Source organism: Tubulanus polymorphus, chromosome 9 (genome assembly GCF_964204645.1).
Source record: "Tubulanus polymorphus chromosome 9, tnTubPoly1.2, whole genome shotgun sequence".
Classification (NCBI taxonomy): domain Eukaryota; kingdom Metazoa; phylum Nemertea; class Palaeonemertea; order Tubulaniformes; family Tubulanidae; genus Tubulanus; species Tubulanus polymorphus.
The window spans coordinates 11,400,367-11,418,841 of record NC_134033.1 but is presented as its reverse complement, the minus strand read 5'-3'; the positions used below and the strand labels follow the sequence as shown (position 1 = coordinate 11,418,841).

Here is an 18,475-nt window from a genome sequence, read left to right as displayed (position 1 = left end):
TCATTTCTATAGACATCATTTCCGAGCCGTTACTTTAGTGACGTAGTTCTATTAATAGACACAGTACCACGCGTTCAGCAGAAGCAATGTATACACTGAACAGGTGCGCGAACATCAAAATCATCAATTCTGACTAGATTGAAAAGATTTGTCCAATTATGAAATCACCTAGCCTTATTGTATACTATAATATATCGTTTAGTGTAAAAAGTAGAAAATCTTTTAAAAAGTGTCAGTTACCCTTTAAAGTTTTACAAGCGTCTACGACTCATTTTTCTATGGCACGAAAAAACGAGACGATAAACAAAAATCTGTTACCCAACAAAAATACAAACTAACTACAAGAGACCACTGATATTGAAATTGATTTAAAAGCGCAATAATTAATTATCGATATAGCGAAATTTAAATCTACGTAGTGTTTATGGCTTGAGGTGATTTCTAAAAAATCTCGGATACTCATATTTCGAAAGTTCTTAGATTCAATGCATTGATAAATAGAAAAGAAAAGCTCTAGAATTTACGTGGTTGTTTTGATAAGAAGCCTGTGCTGTAAACGCAATTAAGGATTGAGTACGCGCAACTGTACGCGAACTGTCCGCTACGACCTACAGTGGACGCTGCAACCATGGAGTCTGGTGCAGCAACGCACGGAATCTGTTGTTAGTAGCTTCTCAGCTGAAACCCGGATGCTGATGGTATACGCGCAGCACACACTGCTATAGCAGACGATAGTATACGTACGGCTAGGATACGGCTGCGATGCTCGTTGGATACGGCTGATATTTATGATGTTATATGCATAGATAGATCACTGGTGAGTAACGCAAACTACTCTCGTTTTCGCTTCTTATCTTGTACGATAGAGCTGACAGTGCTGTGCTTTTTTTCCATAAAACTTGACCACTTCTGTCTTTAGAGTAAACCGGTGGTTTCAACTGATAGGATTTACGAGACGCTGCTCGGTATTGTATTTGGATAAAACCAAGAGTAAAATCCACGATTTTCCTTGCAGTTTTGTAACCGATTGCCTTTTCTGAAGATAGAAACTGGTCCGCTGTAAGCCATCAGCCATTTCTCGTGTTAAAAATGACTTAACATAAGGTAAAGTGATTTTCACTAGATGTATAAATATAAATACTACATATTGATTTGAACTCGTCTAGAATCATTGTGCTGGGCTGCTGATAATCCAGTGTTCCGAAGCTGCTGCGATTTCTCGTCGTTCAGAAGTCTTACGGAATTTCCGATCCGTACATCTGTTTAACACGATTCTAATGTTCGTTTTCTACCCGAACGCAAAAATGTAAACCGTAAATTCGATTTCTACTGCGTCGATGATTGATTTGGCTCTGAACACGACAGACATGCAGCATTTAGCGAGCGCCGGTAATCCGTACAATTTTGGCTTATCAAATTGCCTTCTGCACCGTGCAAATATTCTTATTTGGTTCTGTGTTTGTTGGGCGAGGGAGCAAAATATCTTGAAGTTTATTCCCGTTCCACGGTATCGCAATGGTCCTGGTTGATACGGTCGATACAGTTATTTCATAATGTTTTCCACATTCTAAATCTTTCCTAGATATCTATTCAATTGTAAGTATTATATAATAGTTCAAAATGATCGGTTATGTATGAATAAATAGCACTATGTATATTTATTTATCGGACCTGGGAATATTTAGGAACAATATTATTTCGCTTCTCTTCGGTCTTAAGATATTCTTCATGTGTACATATAGTATCGGATAAACAACTCTATGTGATGAACTTATACGTATGGACTTTTTAATGATCGCGAATAGAATATAAACCATTCCAAAATTAAAAACAGGTAATATTTAATTGTTAAGTTAATCAAATCGACACTTTATAGCGAGTTTCATCACAAGTTTGCGAGTTAAACGCTGTCGTAACGATACAAAACAGTCAATTATTCCCAAACCATAGAATCTCCCACATTCTCCCACATTTAGACCCTGGATCTAAATGAAATTGTTATCTCTACCATGAGAAACTATTCCTCCGTGTACATGCCAAGTTTCATGACCAAACAACGAAGAGATTTCGCGGAAACTGGTTACGAAAAATGAGAGTTTCCCCTTTATAATATAGATATCACTAGAGATATTAATCAATCACTATATAACGGATTTCGGCTCGATGGCGACTGAAATGTGGTCAGATACTGACAGCACATTTCAGCGCATTCCGGCGTTTCTCAAGATTGTTTACGTAAATAAAACTGAGATAAAACTGGTGAGGTTTTTCAAGAATACACAGTACTCGACCTGGTAAATGCAGGTACCAATCTGTAGCCTGGACTCGTGGCAGGTGCTATGTATCATTTATTATCTATGCATATGAACTGCCTATATAATATACATAACGATCTGACACCAGACTGGTCACTTAGATAATGACCCTGTTTACATACCGAGTATACACCGAGTCCACTGTTTAGCGATACCTGATTCTGATAAGGATGTCGTATGTTTCGCGGAATAACGATTTATTTCGTGCTAAGGAGTTATTTTCGTATACGTTTCGAGTTCGTTAATTGCATCGCTCCCGCCTAGCTTACGCGCGTTCAATTTTTCCCATTATTAAAATTTGTCGAAAGTTGGTCGCGCTTCATTTTCTGGTACCGAAATGAGTGTCTCGCTAGTCACGCTCTCAATCAATGGGATGCACACGCCATCATCATTAGTTCGAAAAATCGTAGTCTCGCAAGAGAATCGTAACTGAGAATAGAACGCTTTAAAACCCTTTAACTGGCAAGTATTTTTCGGCCTATGAGAGATTTTGGACCTTGCAAGGGGAAAATTTAATAACTCAGTAGATATGAGGGATAACCCCATATTGTATGTATTTTATGAAAGCTCTTTTCACAAGCTTTCAAATGATACCATGTTTGCGAACTTTGGGTGTTACCTTCAGGGTCTGACTCCAAGGTCACAGATCCCAAGGTCATCCAGATTTTTGGGCCACCCAAAAACCTGTCATGAGATTCATTCCAATATGAATTATCATCAGAATCTTTCATTACTATGTCCAAAATATCAGCCAAACTCACTAGAGAACGTCTTTAGTGCATTGGCCATTACTACTAACGATATTCTCAATTTTCGAAATCTGACCCACGTGACACGTGGTTTCCATACCCCCTTCTACATGCCAAATGTATGAAATATCACTTTCCTGCCTTGTTAGACATTGTAGGCCGTCTGGTGTCGCCATTTGCTGATAAGAAAATGAGTTAGAATGCTTCAATGAAATCAATACTTGACTATTCTATTCACTATAGCTGGTCTATTCAAATCGGTCGCTAGCGACCGATTGCCAGTTAAAGGGTTAAGCAAACAAATACACTATGATAAAATCTACTTCATATTCCGAAGTTCGCGTGTAACCAATGTATAATCATATTCATGCGTGAACCCGGCGCGGTCAGGCCTAAAACCCCTCCCGAGTATTTCCTTCAGCATCTTCGTCTCGCCTATATCGGATTATCTGTGGGTTTATTATATCGGATTATCATCCGTTGGATTTGTTACATGATTTTTCAACACGAGCTGAGTGTTTCATCAATGGTTATGATCAGGGCAATCTGACATTTCAAAAAATACGACGTTGGCTCCACCAAAAGCGAGTTTCTTTTTGTTGTGTACATGCTGATATACATGCTGAAGACCATGGAGACGAACGCCATCAGTAACAGGTAAAAATATCCGCCAAATTATGATACCAAGCTCGTGCCCGCGGGGAGGAGAAGGGGGTGTTTTGAGTGCGAACGCACCTCCCCACCAAATTTGATACCAGGCTCGTGCCCGCGGGAGAAGGGGGTGTTTTGAGTGCGAACGCACAAGATCCCGAGTTTCGCTATTTTATGTCAAAGATTCAGATTTCAAATTTCTCAGATTCAACATAAGTGTTCCAGTGCAAGTGCAGCGTCACTAACATTCGCCGGAAATGCATCTAATACGCTTCAAATTTTCAAAATTCCCTCGGGGTAGTGCCCCTGAACTGCCCGTGGGGTGCTTCACCGTCAAATAGGTTCCGCCTTAACCAAATTCGCACCCGCCTAAGATAGAGGCTGCTTATACAAACCTGTTCACGCTCGGATCTGAACATGGTTACAATGAACTTTTCCCAACTGATTACTTCACCAGCATGGCGATATCGGGTCGTCAGCTTTTTCGAATTTATTTCCTTAGTCTACTGAGTATTAGATTTTTATTCACCCCTACCATATGCTCCGTTCCGTGGTAGAAACACGGGCCCCAAGATTCTAGGATGCGACTTTTCAAAATTCTTGATTGATTTCACCTCGACGCATATGTACATATCTCTTATATAGACATTCCGTCATATAGATACATGAACAGGTGAACAATCTCCATATTATCTAAAACCATCTAAATCATTAATGTTGACTGTTAAAGTGAACATATAGATGCACATGAACATGTATATATGTACGTACATGTATACATGTATGTTCACTTTATTCGTTTTCCTTTCTCAGTGTTTCAAGTGATTATTCAGAAAGTGACCCATTTAGCTTTGTGTATTTATAATCAGGAAAGATGTATGCAACGGTATATAATGTAATATAAGTACCGCGTAGACTAATGAGTGATAATCATCATATCAAACAAGGCTTGTAAATAAAAACACACACAAACTAAAACAGCGTCACTGTGCTGTTAAAGCGAATGCGCGTACGAGTTGAAACGATGCTTTCGGCGAACAACCACGCACGGTGAGCCTCAATACGAGTACATAATACAATGATTATCTAGTTTGTAATAAGTAACTCATTAATTAGATGTTTAATCATTTGAAATTATGAATTAGGCTCTTTGATTATGTATATATGCGTGTACATGCTTGAGGCAGAGGTGGGTTTTTATGGTAAGCTCAAGTTCGATTTTCGAGACAAGTTGAACTTTCGTTCTTTGTGAGTCATACGTTTGACAGACTTAATGAAGTTGTAACTGACTAAGGAAATACAGATTTTGATGGTTTACAACTGGTTATATTAGTTTTTAGTAAATAGTATTTTCTATGTTGAAAATTGAGGGAAACTAGCAAAGTGAAAAGACCCGTTCGTGCGAACAGATGAACCCCTGACTACGGGTCTTGCATGGGTTATGAAGATGATGTGTGTTTGGGTATATATGCGTACTATATGCTTAGAAGAAACGCGCTCTATGTTATCGAGCTAATTGACTATTTTATATACTAAAACCTTTTACAGACAAATTAATTTTCCGATTAGGTTTCAGACGCAGCATTGTCTAGACAATTATTATCTTACTGTATGCTAAGATCGATTTGACATATGTCGAACATACTCGTACGGGTAAATAAACCAACAACCTTTTCCAGCGCTGAATACAGTGGAACCTTGTTACAACGAACTTCAGGGGACCAGAAAATATGTTCCTTATAACTTATCGTTCGTTATATCCAATATCGTATCATAGTGAAGTCCTATTTGGGACGGAAAAATTCGAGGTTTATAATAATTTATTTATCGTTTATTATAGCTGATAAATCGTTATAGCGAGGTACCGCCGAACATTGTTAACCAGTTTTCTCTATCAACGGAATTATAGAGTAGACGTCGTGCCATTGTTTGATACGGGAACAAAGAGCCCCCTGTGTTACGGGCTATGATAGATAATCGAATATGAAATGATTTCTGCCCGTCTTATCAGCGACCGAATTGCTTAGAAATGTGCTAGGCACCGCGCACCATTCGGGATATAATTTTGTAGCAGGCGCTCATTCGGACGTAAAGTTGATAAATGAATAGCATTTCGTCGGAAGATTTATTTCTTGATGTGTTTATGCTGCTTGTGTTCGGATCGGAAAATCGATCGGTTTCGTCGTCTGCGGCGCGATGAGAAAGCTATCGTCTGTTCCAATCAACGGCTACAAAATCAATCACCTTCACTCGTGAAGGCCTTTGTAGAATACTCGGGGCACGAATCCCCGGCTGCAACCATATTAAAAAATGTCTTTGTTTTGTCCTCCGTCAGGTTTTTAAAATAATCTTTATCTTTGTTTCATTTCAAATAGATTTTCGCTCTTTTTGAAAAATTTTCTGCAGTCCTTCTTAGATTTTATGTGAAAAAATGATAGACAAAGTTTTGTTTTTCAATTTTTCTCCCGGTTCTCTTCCATTTTGAAATGCCCGTAACGGAAATTTAAAAAAAGTAACGCAGTGGCACGAAAATCCTTAAACTGATAGATATTTTCGATTTGTTATCGAAGGTTATTTTGAAACAACGATTTTCCGTGAAGGCGGTTAATGGGTATCATATATCCTGAATTTTTCGTAGGCCTTTTGTAAAAAAAATGCAAAGAAATAATTGAAACGCAAGGTATCAAAATTTTACAAACCCAAACATATTACGTATACGTGATATTTGTCTTACGTATTTCACAGTGAATATGACGCCCAATTTTTATATAAATAATTCCCAGATACGTTGTTGTTTCAGGTGTTTACACTGAAGTTTCGAGGAATCTTTAAAAAAAGTCCGAACGAAATGTTATTGGATTATAGCAGAAATTCATAAAGAATTTTTGATTATAGTCGAAACGTCGTATGAATATTTATTCAACCGACCGGCGGTAATTTAGCGGCTGGGGCTTGATTTCTAATTCTTAACAGCAAACTCCATACGTTTATGTATGGTATCTACTTATCGTTGTCAAACTACTAAAACTGATATTGGCAAAATGATATTCCGTAGATCAACAACCTTCCACATAAAACCTTATCAGACGATTTCCTGTCTAGTTAGTCACTGATTGTTAATGTAGTCCGTGTATGACATAATATCAAAAATACATAAAGAGAATGTATTTTTTTATTTTTTTTTTTTTTGATATATGTATATACGATATAGACCTGGTGCATCTGCTGCTCCTTGACACAGATACAGAAAAATCATTCAAAATAACCGATTGATATCATTTCACCATTTAAAAAGAGTTCACTCAAAGGATCAACCGATGACCTTCCGTGCAAGCAACCTCTTATAGATATTCAAAAGATTAAAAAACGCAGACTCTAATCGCAAGAAACGGTCTTTGGCTGACAAGATATTATAGCCACGCTAATGAGAATATGCGGTCCTTATTATCACTTCGTCACCCAGACATTGCGAACGAAAAATTCAGGGGAATCGCCAGCAGGAATCTGCATTTCATTTCCTCTAAAATGATGTTATGTTTATCAAGCGATGGACTGCAGAGTGAAATCCACGAAAACTTTTATTTCAAAAAAAGAGTGAAAATTATCGCAACAATGTGGACCACCTCTAGACACCGCCACAGCATGGCGCTTAGAAAGTCGAAACTTCTTTATTCCGCCTGGAACACAGTCATGATCGTATCTAAGATTCGATTTTTTGCCTAGCTTCTCGGGTGCTAATCCGCTATAGATATTCTCTCGCGTAACGGGAACTAGCAGATTACAGCGTTAAGTGTTATTCGATCTGAAAGTATTCGATGTACCTTGAGTGGTGGGAAACGCGACCGTGTTTCCGTGAAATTTCTAATGTCATGTATGTCTGTTCGTTCGATCGAAATTCCTTTTTCAGAAAGAGCGAGACTTAGTCTGATTTGAGAAAGAACCTTTAAAACTATCAACCGATATCCCTAGATAATTCGCTGTATGATTAGCGACTAATGGGCATCACCTATGTGGAAAATGTGGATCATTTGAAAGTCAAAAGAGCTTCATTAGCCTTCTTTACCAATTATATCAAACAACCCCGAATATTTTACGATGAATTGTTGGAATTGTTGCGAGTCTCTCCGGGGATCCATCGTTAAATCGCGATGGAATTCTATACGAATACGTGTCGCAGCACTCATCTTGTATTCATTCATTATTTTAGATGCCGAGGCAATATAAACGTAATGCGCATCGGCTCAGGGAGTGAGTAGGATGTTGTCAAATTATCATAACAGCAATAGCAGCAGCATCGTCTCGCTATATCGCCTGCCACGCGGGGCCCCGGGTTCGATTCCCGGCCGATGCAAACCTATTATAAACCATCCGTTTCGGAGACATCAAATCAAAACGAATCAGACCAATTAAATAAAAGGGAAATCCGTATTTTAAGATGATAAAAAATAATAACAGCTTTTATTGCTCTCTATGACCAGGACTGAATAATTCCTATCAACATCGGTAATGTCATGATAGTGAGTATAGGCGCTCCCCTGACCGGTAAATAGTAGAATCTGGTGCGCTTGATTTTCGAACTATTTCCGGAATATAGTTCCGACTAACAGACATTCGGTTTCGTTTAGTTCGACTATAGTCGACTAACTCAGAAAACCGAAGGTGGCCCTAACCGCTCGCAACGCGTTGTAAGCGGTAGCAACTGGTCGCAAAAATTGATGCTTATTCGACTGCGGCTTCTCACAGATATACTGAGGAGATATTGTTATGCGACCCAAAGAAGGAACCGAAATATCGTGGGAGAGCGTACCCTTCCTCAGCTCCGCACAACGACACAAATTGAATTTTGACCAGAGACCAACATAATGACATCATTTGACAATAAACAACTCAGGCGTATATACTTTGAAATCTAAACACTCACAACGATTTTATTTGTCTTTCCTACGTATCGACACCTTTTACAATGTTTGTTTCCTAGTTTCTTGAGTGTGTTCTTCCCCGTTGTTCTCCCGTGTGCTCTCCCGGAGCTACCCCCGTTGTTCTCCCGGGTGTTCTCCCGGAGCTACCCCCGTTCCTCTCCCGGGTACTCTCCGACTAGTTCAGCTATGTCTCTTATTTTTATACTATCCAAAATTTGGTTCGCAATTTCAATCATTGTTAGTTTCACGAAATTGTTGAAATTCGTCTCGTTTCGTTACGAGAGAAAATCGGTAAGAAAAACACTTCTTTGAAGATTTACTTCGTCGTCGCCTGTCATTGGTTCTTCCGCTATAGATGGGGGGCGACAATCGTGAATCATCTGACGTTCGTTGACGACCGTGGATGCGGAAAACCATTAAGCATTATCGGCATTTTACAGGTTTCGCCTGGGAGAGATCACCGTCCAATTTCATCGAGACAAAGTTGGAAAAACCATCGTTGTGCGCAGATACGCGTGAAGTGTGAGGTCCCTTTACCGGAAATTACACGGCGGCGTTCGTTCATTAAACGAAATGTCAGTACATCTGATGACGGTTGATTCTGGTAGAAATTCAATTTTAAATTTCGTCATTACGCATAAGATTTTCGATTTCAGATGCGCTTCGTTTCGTATTCGCGATCGGTCGATATACCGATGTCAAGTTTGAGCAGCTTTTCAAAAATTGCTATCAATTTCTTCAGAACAACGTCAATTACAAACTTGGGCCCTTTCGTTTAGCCTTTTTCATCAGTTAGATCGTTTTGTGAACACTGTTTTAAATTTAGTCGAAAAGTTTGAATCATAATTCCGAGTTCAAACGTTCACAACAGCAGACTCGCGCAGCCAATCATTTTGTTTTGTTGAAATATAAGACCTACACGTTGTCTGATTAAAGGTGGAATGACGTCACACGTGAATGAATATGTCGTCGCGCGGAGGATTATCCGGTGTTTTTGTCGACGAGAGAAAACACGGGGAAAATAGCGAGTAATTAGCTGCAAAATCGTCTGCTCACGTGGCACGTATCGGATAATTCTCGCTAAGCCGACGCGGGAAGTTGAGAGCTAGCTGAGAGCTGCAGCTGATGCTGGAATAGCGTGATAGTCTTATCAGTATATATGTATGTACACATGTATTATGAGTTGATTTGGGCTTTGTATGGAAAAAAAATCATACTCGTAGCAATTCTTCTTAATTCTTTTTAATTTTACGAAACCTGACGAGAAGAGTATCGTTTTTGCTTTTGTGCCACGATGAAAAGCAAATTTATATTCGATGAAAAGAAGGAATCAAAATCTAAGTTTTTTTAAAATCGTTTTCGTAATAATAATAGACATTTATAGACCGCACTATATACTGCGGTTTACAATAGAAATTCGGCTATGCAGAATTTCTAATATTCTATGCAGAATACGTATTAAATTTGTTGATAAAATGTTCTTTAAAAAGGGAAGTTTTAAAACGAGATTTGAAATCATCAATGTCATTAAATTTTCATAAGTCTTCCGAGGATTAAAATGTAGACTTAGCGGTTTTGCGAATTATAAACAAAACCCTTCGTTATAACATATGAATATCCATTATGTCACGTGACCGTTCTTCTGAGAAATCGATTCCTTTTACGATTTGAAGTTTTCATCGTCCTTGCTGCATCGTAAGTCACCCTGCACCGATCTATCAGAATATTACTGAGACGATCATCGATCTATATGACCTGTGCAGTGTAATATCCGATTTATATTAGTCGATGAAAAAATGTCTTCGCATTTCCAGCGAACTGAATGTAAACTAATTATTGCCATCATCAATAACTGTACGTGCTCTGTCGATCACGACACCGAGCCATGATTCAGTAACCCTTTTGTCGATTGGTTCTTGGTGACGAACCGAGGCATCGATTGGATGACAACAACCACCAATCGTGACGCGCCGAATGCATCAATTCATTATACCATATTCTAGATTGTCACGAATGAGTTATTTTGGAGATTTCGTAGTTTCGGTGATGCAGATTTGTCAGGGACAGATCCAACCTCGGTTCCTGAGACTGTTCAGTCCAGTACCACAGCACATATATATATATATATATATATATATATATATATATATATATATATATATATATATATATATATATATATATATATATATATATATATATATATATATATATATATATATATATATATATATATATATATATATATATATAAAGACAATAACAAAAGGTTAACTTAAGGCTGAGATTTGTATTTGTATGATGGATAGAAATGTCGGTGATTTGTTCGATAGACATGGAGCACAAATAATTTGTTATCATTAGTAAAAATTGGAACGCAATGCTTAAAGCTCAATATGATGACAATTTGGCTGTGGGTATAATTAGCCCAACGCACAGGACACAGAGAAACACGAGACAAAATAATACCAGCGTTTCCTCTGTGTCCGGCTGTAGACGATGTCACCATTAAGAGTGAGTGACAGTGAAATTACGGCACACACCGGGTTCGAACCCGGGTCTAGCACGTAGAAAGTAAGCGACTAACCAATAGACCAGTAGAACTTATCTACCTGGTCAGTGGTCATACAGCTTGCGGTACTGCATTAGAGGGGAATCTGGGAATGAAGACATGTTTTCAGTATTTCGACTACTCCGAAGTAATCCCGGACTTCCCGGTGCTGTAGATAGTTCGTTGTGACTACTTTCCTGAATTGAAATCCATTTCATACACAATGTGTAAATAGACAGATGTATATTGGTTAAATTGGTATTTCATAAATACATTGACCACTTCAATTAATTCTTGCAACATCTGAATAGTACATAATGCCATATTTCCTTGCTGAATAAATTGGATTTTCCACCGGCATCGCGCAGTGCCTCATCTGGCACGTGCGACAGAATGTGGCTGCTGTTACGGTTCACTTTATTACTTTGATTTTGCACAAAGCCAGAAGAATTCATCTGGAACGCGCAAAACTTCATCGCGATCACAAAATTCAGAGTCGCAAGTCACAGGAAATTACGGATCAGGACATTACGACAAAAGTTTACACGATCGCCATTAGGCTCTATACATATAAAGCGTATTATTTAAGAATATAACGGTGATCTTTGATATTTTCTCTATTTTCAGATCGGACTGCTGCGCGTGTGGAGCGATGTTTTGTCTACGCGGAATACGCCGTTCACGGAGGCGAGTGGTCGCGCTGTTCCTAGGCGCTGTAGCGATGACATGCGCTTACTTCCTTTTCGCGCACTCGAAGGATCTTTCGCGCTCCAACTCTCGTCCGATGGTGATCGACGACGTGATTTTGCGAGATTCCCTGAAAAATAACGACGCGACCGACGATCATTTGAAACAACAGAGCGGCCTAGCCTGCGTACATCCAGCGGTCGAGTTGAACCCGCCCGAACTGGCCAAGTATTTCTATAAAGTGCCGAAAGTGACTTGTAACCAGGAGAAAGATTGGGTTTACGTGAATAACGGTTCTTTCATGATCGCCCGATCGGCCGTTTTGAAACACGGTCACGTGACCTGCGATTACGTGCCTTTATTTCGCCAATCCGACGATTACACGATAAAGGACGGTCGCAGAATCCGAGCGATTCAAAACGGTACGAAAATAACCGAAGATTTCTTCAAAACGAGCTGTTTCGCGACCGACGGCAGCAAATACGACAATTTACATATCGGAATCGCCGAGAAACCGGAACTTGTCCGACGACACGAAACTAAACCACTTCCGGCCGATTCGCTCGGCATGGATATATTGATGTTCGGTTTCGATTCGGTTTCGCGTATGACGTGGATGCGGAAACTGCCGTTAACATTCGACTATTTAAAGAATCAATTAGGCGCAGTGGTTTTGGAAGGTTATAACATCGTCGGTGACGGAACGCCGCAAGCTCTGTTACCGATCCTTACCGGTAAAACCGAGCCGGAATTACCCGAAGCCAGACGAGGACATTCGGGCGCCAAGCCGGTCGACGGGCATCCGTGGATCTGGAAAGATCTCAGCGATATCGGTTACGTTACTTTATGGGGCGAAGATATGCCTTATCTGGGGACGTTTAACTATCGTATGTTAGGGTTTAGGAAGGCTCCGGTCGATCATTTCATGCGTCCGTTTTACCTATCAATGGATAAGTATTTTAAGCGTAACAAGGAATATTGTCTCGGTTCGGAACCGAGGCACAAACTGATGATGAAATACGTCACCGACGCGTTCGAATTGTACAAAGACAAACCGAAATTCACTTTCACTTTCCACTCGGAGTGCTCGCACGATAACAACAACCCGTTGAGTATCGTCGACGAAGATATGCGCGATTGGTTGAAAAATATGAACGAACGCGGATTTCTCAACAACACGTTCCTGGTTGTGATGAGCGATCACGGCGCTCGTTTCAGCGGAATTCGCGAATTCGTGCAGGGAAAACACGAGGAGCGAAATCCGTTTTTTTCAATACGACCGCCACCGTGGTTCTCGGAGAGGTATCCACACGCCGTCAATAATCTGCGCAATAATGCGTATCGTTTAACGACACCGTTCGACATTCATGCTACGTTTCACGATTTGATACATTTTCAAAATAAGAAACTCGGTGACGTCACTCAACGCGGTATTAGTTTATTACAAGAGATACCTAGAAATAGAACTTGTAAACTGGCGGATATAGAGCCGCATTGGTGTTCGTGTCTGAATTGGAAGACGGTTCAGCCCCGTGATCCGCAAGTGCTCCGAGCCGCTGATGCACTAGTCAGCGTTATAAATTCCATGACGTCATCTTTCAGAGGCCAGTGCGAGGAATTACGAGTGGCCGAAATCGTGCGCAGCGTGATGTATTCCCCGAACGAACAAGTATTGAAATTCAAAAAGAGCGCCGATACCGATGGACGCGTCGCCGATTTATCGGACAACACGAAAAACGACGCCATTTTGTATCAGGTAACGTTGCATACGACACCGGGAGGCGGCCATTTCGAAGCGACGATTAAATACTCGATAAAAACTGGCAAATATTCGGTGAATCCACGCGAGATTAGTCGGACGAACAAATACGGCGATGCCCCGGCTTGCGTGATGAAACAATATCCGCATCTACGACCGTATTGTTATTGTAAGAAAAATAGTACCAAAAAGTGGAGTAAGTTGTTGGTCGGTGCCGAGTAAGGAATAGTTCAATTTGTTATAGATTTGTTCGTTATTCATACGGATACATCCAATGTACAGGCTACATCCATTTAATTTTATTTTGACGGCCGGACAGATACATGGAAATGTTAAATAAATCGAATTTTCCAATTATCGTTTTCCTCCCAATCATGAACTGTAAAGTAAAAAATTCATGAAATTAAGAAAAATTGTCGACTCGGAGAAAAAAACGATAAAATGAAATTAGTGAAAGAAACTATAAAATCATCCGTAGGCTTCTGAAAAAAATAACCCGAAATATTTTTTGGTAGCAGAAAGAAATCCAGTTTCTTCCGAGGCCAGGACAATTCTCTGCAATATCAGTATTGTATGTATTGTATTATTGCATGTCGATATAATACGTATGTGTATACATAACCAGGGAGTGAAATATGTTCTGATTTTAAGCGTGCGATACAGAGATACGTCAGCCTGATTCTGATCTCATACCGGGCGGTTTGAATGTCAATCTGCCTTTCATCTTTTTATCTTTCCCGTCATTACGAATCAAATGACACGCGATAAAGGTTTGTGGCATGTATTGGCCGTCAATTGGCCGCCAACCGTTACTTAAACTTCAAATAGCCGTCGCTTCGCGGTCAATATGACGTGTGGTGTGACGTCATTGTGCACCAGAGGATAGTGATAATAATGCCTTGATCATTTTTAATTACTTAAATCGTTCATTGAAATGCTCAATCAAATGTAAATTTCATCATGTAGCAGTTCCTGAGGGTTGTTCAGATTTTCCCGAGGCTTTTACCTGACGAGATTGCTTCAATATACGTAGCTCTTCATACAACAAAATCATCGCATCATGTCAAATCGTAATCAATGTATACCCTTAAACAAATTAGGAAATGTATATTATCAAAACTATACATCTATCTATGTATTTGTGAAACCCATATAAATGATTTAAACGACGTTTCTGGCTCTCCTAAAGAGTAACTAGTCAGGTGGGAAATTTGGAAATGTTCTCTTGCTTCAATCATGCTTTCTCTTTTTATTGAATGACAATGAACGTGTATTTATAAAATTCGTTTCAGTTGCTTTCCATGTCAAAAGTGTCTCTGAAATCCCACGCTTTAGTTAGGGGCACACGAGCGTAATTTTTTCGCCCGATCGCGACGATCGAATTCGCCTGCGAATTGATAGACCCGCGAACGGGCGGGCACGTGGTTATCAAAATCGTATACCGCTTATTCTAACAGAAAAGTTCATTCGGTTTTAATTGAAACGCAGAAGAAATTGAACCCAGGACACCGAGTGACTAGAAATGAACCTGGTGGATCCTTGCTTGCCACAAGAGCGTTGGAGGTTTCCATTATGTATCCTATCGGTTTATAAAGATCGATCGCCCGACAGAATACGCCATCGTGGATAATCAGCGGCCGTAAAAATCGTCGACGACCGACGTAGCCGTGATGGGCGAATTTCTTTCGGCGATTTTCATGTCGTCGCTATCGGGCAAAATATAAACTCGTGTGTGCGCCTTAGCTTTAGTTGAGCTTCTATCAGGGAACAAGAGAATTACACATTTTAAATTGTGGATATAGGCCTATACATTTGTATATGTAGGCTACGTACACCCCCAACTAACTTGACTAATTCATCCAAACAAATTCACGTGCATTTACTGGATTTAGAATATCTTCTATTCTGATAAACGTTTGTATATTGTTTACTCATAATGAAAAACCGATATAAACTTCTAGTACAAATTGTTCTTCTAAAAGATTATGGAATTAGGGTGGAAGTTCGCCTGTTGTTTTACTCAACGCTTTATGTCTTCCACGATTTTAGGAATTATTTGCAAAATAGTAAATATATGTAATAAGGAGCAATTGCGTTTTCATGTTTGCATCATATGGGCTTATATCATATTTGACTCATCTTGGATATAAAGCTATAGTCGCCACGCTTTCCTCGTGGTTGTTGTCGGTTCGTCAACCCGGTTTATCGGTGAACTCGGTGATGCGCAAGTGTTCCGGACCGCTGGTGCTCCAAGCCGCTGATGCACCAAGCCGCTGATGCTCCAAGCCGCTGATGCTCCAAGCCGCTGTTGTTCCAAGCCGCTGATGCTCCAAGCCGCTGATGCTCCAAGCCGCTGTTGTTCCAAGCCGCTGATGCTCCGAGCCGCTGATGTCCAAGCCGCTGATGCACCGAGCCGCTGATGCTCCGAGCCGCTGATGCTCCGAGCTGCTGATGCCACGAGCCGCTGATGCTCCGAGCCGCTGATGCTCCAAGCCGCTGTTGTTCCAAGCCGCTGATGTTCCAAGCTGTTGAGGTTCCAAACTGCTGATGCCCCAATTTTTGCCGCTTTAATCAGCGATACGACAAAAGCCAGACGAGAAGACGCGTGCGATGGTTTGCAAGTGAAGGTTTCCTCGGTTAGCTTGCATACCGATAGAGTCATCGTTCAATAATCTGAACGACGTAGTTTCGAAGGGGCAAGACGCGCACGTGACGTCTGTCAATAAAAGCTTCAACGATGTTGTTTGCTCTAATCTGCAGTAAATGCATCCTCGCTTGCCAGATTCGGTGCGATAGACAGATGGATAACGAGACGAATCGTGCGCCATCAGTTTAATGTTGTATTTGCATCGATCAATATTCGACCTTTAATGGAATCGGCGTGTTTTCTGAATCGTTTATTGAAATAGGAAGAGAAACGAACAGAATTTTGCACCGATCGTATGTGGGTTGTACGGGGATGGTATGTGGGTTGTACGGGGATGGTATGTGGGTTGTACGGGTATGGTATGTGGGTTGTACGGGTATGGTATGTGGGTTGTACGGGGATGGTATGTGGGTTGTACGGGTATGGTATGTGGGTTGAACGGGTATGGTATGTGGGTTGTACGGGTATGGTATGTGGGTTGTACGGGTATGGTATGTGGGTTGTACGGGTATGGTATGTGGGTTGTACGGGTATGGTATGTGGGTTGGACGGGATGGTATGTGGGTTGTACCGGGATGGTATGTGGGTTGTACCGGGATGGTATTTGGGTTGTACCGGGATGGTATGTGGGTTGTACCGGGATGGTATGTGGGTTGTACCGGGATGGTATGTGGGTTGTACGATATGTGGTGATATTTTGAATATCTTGTTAAAATGTCCCAGTATTTGTTGGATTAATTGATTTGAGGACGGATTTATTTTCACTAAGATATTCGTCCTAAGCGTCAGGTATTTCCTGAGAATCATCATTCCGAATAATTGCATCAAATGTATAATAACAATTTTTACACTGATTAAAATTGTGAATGAGATTGAACGAAATGGAGTCAATATTCGTTTTGCAAGATAAAATGTACTTTTATTTTGTGTCGAGTTTCGGTGAACATCTGTGCCCACGAATTCCTGTTTTTCTCGATGTAACGACACTGATTTTCTCAATATTTTTCTGATCAAACTCATTACCAGGGATGATGAGATGAATTCCATGTTCACCACAAGAACATGGTATTATACTTAGGATCGTAGAGCGACGGAGATCACTGTGACTAGTACAACCACTTCCAGGACTGGGTGAAGTTCCATACAGCCAGAGATCTATGGCATAGATATCCTGTCAAAATTAAACATCAAATTTACCCGTCAAACTTTCATATTTTACCCGTCAAACTTTCAAGTTTGAATTTTGACAGTATATCTACGATAGTGATTTTGACGCGTCAAACGAACATTTAATTTTGACAGAATATCTACGATAGCGATTTCGACGCGTCAAATGATAACGAGTTTTGACAGTATATCTACGATAGCAACTAGGTAATGCGAGATCACATTTGACGCGTCAAATACGATGTTTTGACGAGCATTTTATGTTGAGTTGACGAGAAAATTCGATGTTTAGTTTTGACGGGTAAAAAATGAAAGTTTGACGGGTCAAATATGAAAGTTTGACCGGTAAATTTGATGTTTAATTTTGACAGGATATCTATGCCATAGAGATCGGCATAAGGAAAAAACCTTCTTCTTGAAATAGGAAGAAATCTGCTTCTTCAAATAGAACTCCCCTCGGAATGCACGGGCCCGCCATTTTTATCCTCCCCAACCAGCAGGGATTCAAACCTGATAGCAAGATTGCCATGGTACGTGCCGTGGCTGAGTGTAGCCATAGGTTCGAATCCCTGCCGATGGACGAAGGCCATTTTCGATACAAATACTCTGATCAGACGTCACCGACATTTTGTTTTCTGTGGGTCGATAAATCGATCACTGCGCTGCACCTTCGGGGGAAACTTTGGCACTAGATAATTGGCTCAGATTAGCAGACGAGACGTTTGCTTGATTGATATGACAGTCGGGTAATTTCAGACGCCGTGAGGTCGGTCCTAGATCAACAATCTTCAGGAGACTACTTGACAGAATCGAGCTAATCTAATTTACGCATGGATCGACTAGCCGACAAATAAAGCCTCATTAACTGGGAGTAATTTCAAGTTCGATTGATTTTACACCGAAAAACACTACAACGTATCTTGAAGAGAAATTCGATGAAAACAAGTTTTCAAAACATGATAAAACTGCATTTCAATAAACACATTTAAACCAGATATAGGCTACTGCTGTGCAGTTCATTCTACATTAG

At 40.3% G+C, this 18,475-nt stretch overlaps 1 protein-coding gene across 4 annotated transcripts; it reads left to right on the top strand.

Moving 5' to 3' along the window:
- Positions 1-767: 767 nt before the first annotated feature.
- On the top strand, positions 768-15,998 carry LOC141910994 (uncharacterized). Of its 4 annotated transcripts, none has more exons than XM_074801924.1 (2): positions 768-817; positions 11,813-15,998. In XM_074801924.1, exon 2 carries the CDS (start codon positions 11,838-11,840, stop codon positions 13,851-13,853), a length of 2,016 nt encoding a protein of 671 aa, XP_074658025.1. In that variant the 5' UTR covers positions 768-817; positions 11,813-11,837; the 3' UTR covers positions 13,854-15,998. The 4 variants fall into 4 exon arrangements, 3 of the variants coding, with proteins under 3 accessions (XP_074658025.1, XP_074658023.1, XP_074658024.1); XM_074801922.1 differs by lacking the exon at positions 768-817 and adding an exon at positions 3,324-3,721; XR_012619955.1 differs by lacking the exons at positions 768-817; positions 11,813-15,998 and adding exons at positions 4,643-4,765; positions 7,923-8,086.
- Positions 15,999-18,475: the final 2,477 nt, after the last annotated feature.